At 48.8% G+C, this 12,187-nt stretch overlaps 1 protein-coding gene across 1 annotated transcript; it reads right to left on the bottom strand.

The window, feature by feature from the left end:
• Positions 1-387: 387 nt before the first annotated feature.
• Positions 388-10,014, bottom strand: prrt4b (proline rich transmembrane protein 4b). Its single transcript, XM_068755566.1, has 3 exons — positions 9,072-10,014; positions 5,602-5,724; positions 388-2,381 (listed from the first exon to the last, which is right to left on the bottom strand). The coding sequence occupies exons 1-3, from the start codon at positions 10,012-10,014 to the stop codon at positions 388-390; spliced, it is 3,060 nt and encodes a 1,019-aa protein (XP_068611667.1).
• Positions 10,015-12,187: the final 2,173 nt, after the last annotated feature.

The raw sequence follows: 12,187 nt of genomic DNA, 5'->3' as shown, positions 1-12,187 counted from the left end.
TTCAGTAGTATTTAATAAGTGCTTCAATCATTCACAGTAAATATCTATTGGAATGTTGTAATACGATAAAAACATTTGTACAAATAAGTGTCTGCTACCTCCACTCGGTTAAATGGTGTTATTCTTTTGACTGTACCAGCGTTTATCAAACATGTAAAATGTATAAATGACCTTTTGGCTTCTGACATTCTTGGCACTTGGATCCTCATAGATTCATTCGCAAAGAAAGCTCAACGAACTTTATTTTGGCAGTTAAAGATATTTTATAATGTATGCAAAAGCTACCATGCACTACCAGAGGGGGCTGTACATAACTTTGCCGGTCGCCTTGCCGCACCCTCTTGGATACCTCCTCGGTGTAACCCTTCCTTGAGCAGACTGTCCTTTTTATAAATCAATTGTCTCGCTGCAGACGCTCAAAGCGTCAATCTCTCTGCAGACGGTGACGAACTCTTCCTGCACGGATCGCTCTGCCTCAGGCGATATGTCCAGGTCCAGGCTCTCCTGTGAAGCTGCTCCGAGTGTATGATAGTGCCTCTGTGGGTCGCCCTGGCCAGAGGGGGGCACATGGGACTGTCGTTCCGGGCTCAGGCAGAGGGCCAGCGAGGAGCCTCCGAGAGAGGCTCGGTAGAGGGAGCAGGAGGAAGTGCTTCCCCTCCATTGTTCAGGAGATGAGCAGCTGGGGGATGTGGACAGGGAGGGAGATAGCGGGGCTCTTACAACAGCGTCTCCTTGAGTTTTGGCAGGCTGAGAGACCATCTCCGTGCAGGAAGAGGTCCGATAAAGTCCAGAGTCACCAAAGAGGCCATTGCTGGGAAGTGCACGTTGGTTATTTATAGATCGATCACTGCAGCAAATGGGCTCGACGGGACTAAATAGGCTAATGGGAAAGAGGGACTCGCCGAAGAGCGCTTCGTCTATGCTCCGGCGCAGGTTGATGGGGGAAGGTGGCCGCAAGTCTGTGGTGGAGTCGCTTGTGAAAGAAGAGCCACCTGAAGGCTCTTCGCCTTCTCTATCCCCGTGTTTTTCCAGGTCGAGGTCTCTGTATGCCAAGGCCCGGTTGCTGTGGTAGAGAAGGTCCAGGCCATTCAGACTGCTACCGAGTCTCTCATCCATTAAAGTGTAAAGTGGTAAGCTCTCTGTCTCCCCGAGTCCAGCCGTATCGACGATGGCGAGCTTCTCCTGCTGGCTCAGGGACCACTGGTAACTCCCCGGCAGCATGGGGGACTTTGACGCCAGCAGTTCAGTCCAGCAGCTCCCCGCTGCAGGGAGGTGGTCGGAGCAGTAGACGGGTTGAGCAACCACCAGGGCTAAGGTGAGGCAAACCCCGAGCTCGCACAGTCTGCAGCTAAACTGAAAAGCCCACCATGGCCAAGGGTGGAACACGTCCTCTCCACCTGCAACACCCACGGCATTGAGGATGGCGTATAGCTGCAGTCCTGCACAGGCTAAAGTAAAGAGAGCTGAAAGGCAAACTGTTATAGCGGCGCGATTCCAGTCCCGACTCTCGGCAAACGGACAGCGGTTGTAGCGCTCAGCCGGCGTCGGAGACGTGTTGTTCAGGTGGTAGATGTGTTTCGAATCTGCCCGAACGTAGATGTAGAATACAAAATAGGCAGCAGACAGAAATGTAGCCAGCGCAACAAACGCTCCGCGGGCGATCAGAGAAAGAAAGAGGCAAAGGCGGGGCTCTCGCTGATAAGACTTAAGGAGTGTCACTGGCCCAAATGCGGCAGCGAAATGTACGAAGACCAGGCAGGCAAGGAAACAGGGTCTTTGGAAGGCTGAGTAGGAAAGCTGCATTCTGGAGCGCATGGAAAGGAGAAGGAAAACCAAACCAAAAGCGGCAGTCAAGCAGGGAAACGGCGCTTCATACAGCATGAACGAGGCCTCGGTGGAGGGCAGAAGGTCTTGGTGGCCATAGGCGTCGTACAGGAGCGAGAAAGCTCTGGTACAACCAGCGGCTAGTAGAAACAAGCTGACGAGGGCAAAGTAGCCACATCCGGACGGGCACCTTAGCGGCAGACAGAGCAGATTGAGCGCTGAGGTTAAGGTTAGCATCACAAAGGTGCATCCGGCGCCGTAGACATGCGCCTCCCAGGCCAGGCCCCACGCTGCCATAGCGCTGTTCCAGTCGGTGTACAGCGGCACCAACATGAGCGGCGCGTGGATCGGGTAGGGGATGATTGATTGGTTCGCGGCAGTGGCGTTTGGTGCGGGCGTAATGTCTAAAGAGGCCGTCGCATCCCAGGTGTCGGAGAAGTTGCAGATTCCAGAGTGATGCTCGTTGCAATCTGGAAGGTAGACGATGCCACCGTCCGTCGGGCTTGACATCCAGTCTTCGGTGTCGGGGTGGATGTGGGGAGCTTCTGGGTGGATGCCTGTAAAGGAAGTAAAAAAAAAAATTCAGTTCATGAAATGGTTTCAAAGCTGGTAAGGTAATCAATAATTGAAAGGAAGAGGACAGGAAAGTGGCTAATCCTCTTGAAAACGCAGCTTCAACCTGAAAATGAGCCGAAAAGAAGATGCAGTGGTGTGTGTGTGTGTGTGCGTGTGTGTGTGTGCGTGCGTGTGCGTGAGCGTGCGTGTGCGTGTGGTGGCGATCAGCCCACTCAGAATCACAGATCTGGCTTCTCCTTGCATTACGTAACCCATCTGGAGTGTTTCCATGCGAGTACAGTACATTCTGATTGTGTTAGTCATCTTGTAGCACAGTGCAGAAATACGGTACAACACGATTCGTTAATAAAAGAGTCACCAAATAGATGCGTGAACACGACAGAGACGGAAACGTGACTATTTCATCGTAGCACGCCACAAGCCTGCTATATTGACGGCACTGAAAAGAGTGCGTGGAGACCTTTAGCAGTAAATAAAAACCTATTTCTGGAAGGTTGCCGAGCGCTGCGGAGGTGAAGCTGCTTCTAATTGCATCTCTGTTGATTGTGCTCCTCTGTCATTTTGCTGCAAGCTTATCCAGGTGCTGTCGTGGATAAATAGTGCAGGCTAGAATGACGGCACGATAAACCCACAGCAGGCACGTTTAGTCCAGTGCATATTCAGAAATATATTTTTGCAGCATTTACTGCGATTGTAAAATTGTTGCTAGTTATAGCTAAAAACCATAGCGCTTGCAAAAAAAAAAAAGGTCTTTAAATATGTCTAGCAATGCCTGGGGAATGCATTATGCTGGATGGTAATGCCGTGTGTGTGTGCATAACTGTGCAAGAAAACACTCACGTTGTACAGTTTGATAAAATGCCTGATTTGTTCCCAAAGTAAAACTAAAAGCAGAATTTATGTGGTTTTACATCATGCGCTTTTATCTGTTTTATGGCTTGTATTCTTCCCTTTCCCTTTCCCACCCTGTCCTGGTTCCCTAATTTGCTCCTTTTGTTTATGAGTTCTCTTCAACGGCCTCCATAAATCGGGGAAACGCCTGTAGGTGGGTTTGTTTAGTTTCTTTTTTATATCAGGATGGTTTTCTGCTCTCCTTTACAAGCCTCTTATGATTCATGATTCTTCGTGTTTTATGCTCCCCCCCCCCCCCCCAATGCATGGATCAGATGTAAGCCAGCTGCTGTTTCCATTATGTTTAACTTCGGTATGTCTCACTCTATGGGGGGGGGGGGGGAACCATAGTTCTAGTACCCAAACAGCATGTATCCTTCTTGTGTGGATTGATGTCAATGCAGTTCTTGTGCAATATGCGCCGATGTGTGTTGCATTTGTTCACAATACTGTCCAATCCTTCCTCGTTTGCCTCCTCAAATCCTCATACTTTAGCATATGCATTAACTCCCCCCCCCCGCCTGTCCGTTGTTGTCTTCTTGATCCTGTTTCTTCTGTCGTCTCTTGACCTGCAGAGCTGAACCGATCTGTCCCAGGTTGAGATTGAGGTTTGTGGAAATAGGCTGTAATGGACCGGCAGCTGCTGCATCGCTCGCTGTCGCGTGGTGCAACAGGCATATTTGAGGACAGCCTGAGACGCCTTTAGATGCTTGATCACATTCTCAACAAGCGCAAAAACGGTCAACGGTCCGTTCTTTGGTCAATATCGTGTCAACCGTCCCTTTCATAAATCTCATTGAGTCATTCCAGGTGATGCTAACAATTTACAGCTATGCGCTAACACATTTATTCGTAGTCCCTTTGCGATGTGCTAACATGCTGAGCTAACAACTAATTAGCACAAAACAAAAAGCAGTTTTCCAGACAATCGTCAAAGGAATCAGGAGTCGGACAGATAAATACATTTTAACCGTAATTTCATACGGCAGGCTTAAAGTATTTGTATTGGCAACCTGAAATGTTTTTTGGAATACATGACGCTTTAATTATCTCGCAGGGCATGGCTGCACTGACAATGTCACCCCTGTCAAAACAGACAGCATCTGCGTGTAAAACAAACACACCCCCTGCAGGCGTTTGGACTGCGAGGCCGCTGATAAAGTAGGTGTGGTTCATTATGGCATTATGCCAGTGACCTCTCCATCCATTTGTCCATTTTCCGGGGACGATGGTAACGATTGGGGAGACCAGTGATTCAGGTTCAGTGGAAAACATGACACGTATATCGGATTAGCGCCGTGCTGCGTCGCCTCGCTCAAGGGGGGGCCGCAGAGCGAGGGTGGAGAGCATCGTGTTTCACTGCGTGGTGCTCGGTTATCAGACAGACTCCTGTGGGAGTGTGTCTCTTATTCCAGGGACAGTAGACACATCTAAAAAAAAAGACACAAGCAGCAAAGCACCTGGGAAGACCAACCGGGAGGGAAAACGTTCCAGGTCACGGTCCGCTAGGAAATATCGTGTCTACGGACTAGTTGACTCGTCTTTTATTTTATTTTCAGAATCAAAATCTTACTGCCATACTGTATAATCAGTACATGAAAGTAAGTAGAGTCTGTAAATGGGAAGTATTCCATTGAAACGTATTTGAAAGTTATACTGTATTGACTCTGAAACAAATATTTGGCCGGGAAGAAAATTCCAATGAAAAACATTCCAACACAGATGGTTAAAAAAAAAAAAAAAGATTGCTTTTTTTGTATGTTGTCTTTTTTTTTTCAGTGCTTTTCAAATAAGCTAAGAGTGTACAAGCTTGGAGGCGGCGCAGCTGTTAGCGCACTGAGTTAGTGCTACTGCTAAAAAGGCAGCATGAGATTCTTTACCAATAAAAAAAACCCAGTATGCAATAATGACTAGAAAAATAAAATGCTTTATTTCGATATTTCTTTGAAACTGATGAGTAGCAATGCTTCTGTCAGCTTTGTCATCATATTGATGATTTCTTATCTGAAGACAGTACAGAGGGAAATTTGTTCCCGCAGCTCTCAGCTTGAATAAGCAGTTTCCTTCTCCCATCGGAAGCAATTAGCGGTTTCGGGCAATAGATTCAGGGTAATTGTCGTCCCCCCCCCCCCCCCCCCCCCCAAGTCCTCTGACAGATTTACGGACGCAGCTTACAGGATGGCTCATGAAAGCACCGACATGCGGTCCTTTTAGCTATCTCGTGCGGTCGTGCAAACACATGCTGAAAACGGGGGGGTGAGCTGAGCTTGTGCAGCATTTGGGGGGGGGGGGGGGGGGTTGTTAGCTCACCTTTCCTGTGTGGCAGGGATGGCGTTTGCGGATTAGAGGGTGGCGTCAAACCGGCGTCGGGGCCCCCGTCTGCTGAAGGAACCGCACCTTCCTCGGCCTCCTTGTCCTCGTTGCCCGGCAGCTCTGGGGAGACACACGCAGTTTAACCTCCGAGTGATCTCAAAGCGTCCGCGGTGTAGCCGGAGGAAGGCACATCAGGGAGAGAGAGTTTGACTCTCTCTGCTCTGCGGCACGTCTGAGACTTCCAGGAAATGGACGGGCTATTTGTTAACCCAGTTCTGTCAGATGGAGAGGCCTTGTCATCCACTTAGCTGGAGCCAGTCGTCCATATAGCACGGGAGTCTGGCCCGCTGGAGTCTAATTGCATTGACATCCTGACGCGTGTGCATGGATGTGTGTTCATCCTGGCGCATCACAAATCCAGAGCCCTTGTTCAATCATCTGTCATCCAGCGATAAAGCAGAGGCAAAGAGAGAACGGGACTCTCTTCGGTTTCGTCTATATATATATATATATTGTCAGTGTGTTACCCTCGTGTACAAGATTTGTGTGTTTTACAACCCGCTGCAGCAGTTCTGAAAGTGAAAGATGGGGGACCGCATGAGATTTGGGACACTCGTCGTTGAGTGAGTCTCTCCCGGGAAGGAGCTTATCAAGGGGATAAAAGGTGCAGCGTAATTATAGCATCAGAATGAATATTAATAACAGAAGACGAGGCGTACGGCTAGTGGGAGGAATAATGAGCTAGAAAAATAACAGCCGTGAGGCGGGGCAAGCCGCTATGAGGCTGCACTGTTATTTGGGTCACGCTCATCGCGGCCAAGTTAGTTTCAAGTTTTAAAAGTCCCCAAAGACGAATCGGCTTTATTTGTACCACAGGACTAAAGGCAGCCGGAGCTCTACCTCAATAGGCACAGAGAGTTAGAGTAGATAAATCTACGAAAAGGAAAAGAGAGAGAGAAAGGAGGAAAACAAAGACAGAGTGTTACGTCTTTTCCATTATTCGTCTGCACATATGAAAATGATCAACTTTAGGTTAGTCAACAGATTTGCAAGGTTTTAACTGAACAGAAAAAGGAGAGAATAAAGATGGGGTGGTAGCAAAAGCATGAATACATAAAGAAAAGGAGATAAAAATACCTTGAATACTACTTAAGTGTGATTTTAAAGTTCAAACTAAATGGGCTGTGCACTTGATATTGTATTCCCTGAAAGACTCCAAAGATGTTGCGAGGTGGGAGATAAATCCCTCAGTCTGGTCTTCTCAGGGACGCAGTAACCAACAGTTTTACCTGTGGATTTGAAAAATATTCAACAGATGAAGCTTGCAGGAAGTCAAACTTGGATAAGGAAATGAAAAAAAACAAAAGCGCTTACTCGAGGCAAAATGTCTGATGAGAAAAGAAGTGAAGGGATGAAATTGAGAGAGTTAATCTACACCTTACTTTCTGTCATATGCGAAGATTTATAACAAAAAATGGTCCTCGGGTGAAGAAGATTCTGCGCCTTCTTCACCTCAGGCCGAGAAAGTGCTTGAAATTTGATCCAGAGATTAAAAAAATTCAACTGAATTCATAGCAAAACTCTGCGGTAATGGCGACCATTGTGGTGTAATTATTCACCGTGTAATGTTTCAGAAGCTCCTCGTTATCGCCAGCCTCTCGAAATGATGAACAAAAGATGAGGCTGCGCTCCATTACGCGCCACTTCATCCATGCAAGCCCCCCCCCCCCCCCCCGAGAGGATGGAGAAAGTACACTCTTGTGGGTTTGACGCAAGATAAGAGAGGAAATGAACGAGTGTGTGACGCTGATAATCAGACAAAAGAGACGAGTCAGAAAGCTCGTCTTATTTCTTTATTAACTTGCACCAGGCTGCCTCATTTTTTAAGATTCATTTAATTGGTGGCAAAGACTTTCTTTAAAATTGTTTGAATGAATATAAGATATATATATATATTAATCTCTTTCTGTGGAATCCCAAAGACCCATCAACTTAAAAAAAAAAAAACAACCCACGGACTCCTTCTGGGGAAAGAAGCCATTATGAGAGGCTTAACATAATATTAAATTCAGCACAGGATTTGCATTTAAGCTCCACTTGTCTGTGTAAATTCCACACCAGGGCAACAGATGTTCACGTCACATTGCTTTCTTGAATCAATCTGCAATGGCTCTGCTTGAGCCACTCAGTCAACAATATATCCTCGGAGACGTTAAAGAGTGCGTAAAGGGTCTGGCCTCGCTGCATGCGATCGCAGAGAAAAGGCTCTCTCAATCAAAACCGCTGTCCTGATGTTCCACGCCGCCCGCAGGGGAAACGGTGCGGCTTTAAAATAAGTCCCAGTGCATGGATGGAGTATTCACATTGGCCTCCTCCTGTGTCCTTTAGGAAGGGTGGGGTCATTTACACACTGCAAGGCTAATGCCTAATATCCCATTCCATGCCATTCCCGTTATAATCTCGGGTCGTCTCTCATCCCTCTCGGGACATTTCCGACCAGCCGAAGCCGCCACAAGGTGACGGGGATTTGCATTTTGCACACAGCCTCTAAGATCGCAAGAGGTGGGGGGGGGGGTGGGACTAAACGGCAAGGAGCATGTTCAGCATCCCCAAACACCAACCGGTGAACGGACGGTCCCGCAAGGAAAGGGGGGGGGGGTTCACTGAGTGTTTCTTGGAATACTGACACAAGGACACGGCAGCCCCCCCCCCCCCCTCCGTATGCCGCCACATGACGCACAAAGGCAGACACAACACTGGATGCAGACGACTCCCAATCTTCATATTCAGTGGAAACATAGAAGGCGGACTCCAAACCTCCTTGCCTAAGAATAATCGACTCATCATTTCCTGGCCTGACCTTTGACCTGACATGATTAATGTGTCCGCACCTGAAGGACGAAGCTCCCCCGAGGACTCATTAGTCACACAGGCACCAGACTGCCACCAATGGGTGGCGGGGATGGGGGGGGGGGGGGGGGGTACAGGACGTAGCTACTGCCTCGACGTTGTGGCGAAGGTCTCGTTTAGCCTAACGGCTAACAGCGGATGATTTACCTTCCTGTCTTTTCCTGTTCCTGCTCAGTCGAGAGCATCGGCAGCCCAGTGCAGTACCTCGGTGAGCAGAGCTAATGGCTTATGTAACGCCGTCAGACGTATTCTCAGTCATGGATCTATTTTCTTGAGCGGCTGAAGGTGTGTCGCTGCAGAATCGTAATTCTTCCACCGGTGCGGTATAAAAAAAAAAAAGAACTTTATCTTTAAAATTGATCACTTTTTCACAACACGATTCAGATTTACGCTAACGTCGAGCTTTCGCCCACTTACCCTTTCAGATAAGTCAGTGCTGAACTACCTGCAGCCGTTTTGACAACCATCAACCTCTCTACCCTTGAGACCTGCCGGCAAATGATTGATTACGCATCGAAATCAATGCAGCCGCCATTGATTCGTGTAACTTTGCTTACCTCCTGCTACGGGGAAGTTAACCTTTAGGCTCTGAGTTGGGCTCGCTATGGATTCAGACTCCGGGTGCTGCTCCGACCCGGACTCGGGCAAGCCCGGTTTGGGCTCGCTGGAGTGGCTCTCTGTCACTGCGGCTTCTTCAGCGCCGGTCCGGTGTTGCGTTTTCCTGACATACGTGGTTTCTGGGGGCGTAATAACAGTCTTGGGAGTGTGCCTGCTGGTCCGCGTGGTCTCCGCCGGGCCTGAGGCTGTTGTCGTGCTTTGGGCAGCCGTCCATGTGAAGGCGGTGGCGGCTGCAGTTTCTGGCGCGGCCGTTGAATAGATCTTTTCGGTGAAATCTGCAGCTTCGTCTTCCTCAGTGAATTCCTCTCGGAGGCGTTGAGGACTGGCGCCCGTGCCGAGTCCGGCTGCTTGCGTGGGGCCTTGTTGTGGGTCGGTATGCGTTGCATTTTGTCCAGAAGTGCTTGTGCTCGCGGGACTGTTGGCGAACAGAGTGTTTGTGGGAGAGTCTGAGACAAGACCATCATTGTGACGGCTGCCGTGCGGGGAACCGGACGTCTCCGTCGAAAGCCATTCTGGTCCGGTGGTCGTCACGCTGGCCAGCAGCTCCTGAGTTGAAGTGCTGGGGGGTTCAGCGTCTTCAGGACCGCTCCCTTCCTGCGAGTCATCTTGCAGATGTGCAACAGACTCGGTCAGTCCCGTGGCGGTTGTAGTCGAGGCTGGAGCCTCGCCGTTAGAGTCTGAGCTTCCGTAGAAAGGGATCCGAAAGGGCAACGAGGGAAGGGAGGGGAGCTTAGGCCACCAGGAGGAGCTTTGTTCATCTTCAGGTGGGGTTTCTCTTGATGGCGTCGGCCCCCAGAAGGCCTCTTCGTCAGCCACGGCCTGTGTGTGAAGCAGCATGAAGCAGCATAAGCAGAAGGTCGCGGTCCGGAGGAGGCGACGCATGCTGTCGACTGCGGCGCACCGATCGGTCACATGTTGGTTTCCATTTTCCTGCTTCCCACCTTCCCCCCCCGCCCCAGCCGGGGTTTGGCTGAATCTCCGGCCTGAAAGACAAGAACACCCAGAGTGACACACTTTTCACCCGGCTAATTTTAAATCAACGGAAACTTGCTTCTGCTCATTTTTCAGTTTTGGAAGGCGGCCGTTTCCGTTAGTCTGAATGGTGACCTGTTTTCCAGGCTCCAATAGTAAATCAAGCATAGAAACGATGCCACAAAAAAACAAACACATAAAAAATATATGCCAACCACCACAAATCACAACAGGAACTTAAGTATTACACCCTGCAGTTAGTGGCGGTCAGTATTTATTTCATGCTGCGCTGCGGCGGTTGGGCGGCTACACGGGCCGGGCCAATAAGCAAAAGTCCTCCCATCCATATGTAATCCATTCAGCGAGGAGTTGTCAAGACATAACGTGTGTGTGTGTGTGTGTGTGTGAGAGAGAGCAGGGCTGGGGGGGGGGGGGGTTAGTGACGAATTAGTGTCCGGGTTTCCAACATGAGATGGAGGGAGGCGTTTTTTTCTTTTGTGGAGCGCGGAGTGGTTCAAAGTCACTCGTCTGTTGCCTCAGTGAAAAGACTGGAGCACCGGAGGAATTTCCCCTGCGAGAACAACAACCCGTATGCTTTAGCTGCGCTTAACTCCCCAATAACCCCCCCCCAGGTTTGGCCTCTCTTTCAATCTCACATTGATTTGATCTTTAAAGCGGAGTGAAAGAGTTTTGTTTGGATAAAAGTTGGGGGGGGGACCCAACACGTTGTCTTACTCCATCGTCCTGTGATTCTCTGGATGAGCGTTTTATTCCTCCCTTTCATTAATCGTCATCCTCTGAAAAGTTTACTTGTGGACGGAGAACTTTTTTTGTGTGTAATTTGTGCCAGTTCTCATTATTGTACTTCCAAAATCAGCTGCTACCAGAACCATCTCATCCTCGCTGATCGGGGGGGGGGGGGCATGGGATCGACCTCCTCCCCCACCCACCCACCACCGTCCGTTCTCGCCTGGAGGCACGAAAAACAACCTAGATACGCGTTTAGATGCTAAGATATGAAGGTCGACTGGGAGGAAGGTCAAACTTGGAGCCTCCCACACGCTGCATCGCTTCATGATTTGGTTTCCAGCGAGGTGAGGTTTGTTTTTAGACGCCTGTTTGTTCAATCTCGCACCAGCCAACCCACACACAGTCGCATTCCACTCTCGCAGAGATATGATCCATGATGAATTTCTATCTGACTCTGCTTGTTCTTGCAACAGCTTAGTTATTCTGCCCCCCCCCGCCCACATACACAGTTCTACACACGCCCACGCACATGCACGCTTCTTTGACTTCATTAACATGTTGAATTATTTAGAAAGTATTGCCAATAGTTCTGACTAATTCAGGCTGACGGCTCACGTTTCATGTTGGTATCACTTTCACTCCGTGTCGGCAGTTTTACTCGAAATGTTATGGAGGGATCTTGATGACATTTTCAGGAAATGTTGGGGATGTTACCAGGAGCAGATTACTAAATGTCTGTGATGATCCAGAACAGATCCCTTATTCTGGATCACTTTGACATTTTTTGTTAACATTGCAGTCAATGGAGCTTTAAAATTTGTTTCCGCAATATTGACCGATGTTTATGAAATTTGACACAGTCATGTAGGGTGGGGGTCTCTATCCCGCCACCGAATTTCATCTGGACCGGATCCAGAATGAAGGTTAGGAAAAAAATATTATTGAGGAAATTCATCAGTCCGGGCAACGGTTTAAAGATGAACAGTGTCCAGTTTGGAATGATGTTGTTCAACCTTTTTTTTGCAACTCTTGCATTAAATGGCTTATCTTTAGCTCTTTAGAGGCTAACGGCGCCTTCGTTTTCACCAATTAACCACTAGCTTCGCCCCGTTTGCACTGTGGTGACCAGTTAGTGTACGGTGGATTCACCATTTTTGATTTAGAAAGGCAGCAGAGGAAGTGGAGAGGAACGAGAAAAAAAGCGTCTTTGGGGAATTTACAAGCCCCCGTTCTATTATTTCTCTGGCGTTTTTTGTCTCGCTGCTCTTGACAAAGATGGGGTTGGGGGGGGTTGCCACTGTAGTGGGCTCAGAGGAGATGGAGAGGCAGAGAG

Source organism: Brachionichthys hirsutus, chromosome 22 (assembly GCF_040956055.1).
Source record: "Brachionichthys hirsutus isolate HB-005 chromosome 22, CSIRO-AGI_Bhir_v1, whole genome shotgun sequence".
In the NCBI taxonomy this organism is placed as follows: Eukaryota; Metazoa; Chordata; class Actinopteri; order Lophiiformes; family Brachionichthyidae; genus Brachionichthys; species Brachionichthys hirsutus.
This window is presented reverse-complemented; position numbering and strand designations above follow the sequence as displayed.

Coding starts and splice junctions, on each gene's coding strand:
- prrt4b (XM_068755566.1), bottom strand. CDS start 10,014: ATGCGTCGCCTCCTCCGGACCGCGACCTTCTGCTTATGCTGCTTCATG. Junction 5,725..9,071: donor TAACTTCCCCGTAGCAGGAG/GTAAGCAAAGTT, acceptor GTGTCTCCCCAG/AGCTGCCGGGCAACGAGGAC. Junction 2,382..5,601: donor ATCCCTGCCACACAGGAAAG/GTGAGCTAACAA, acceptor CTTCCTTTACAG/GCATCCACCCAGAAGCTCCC.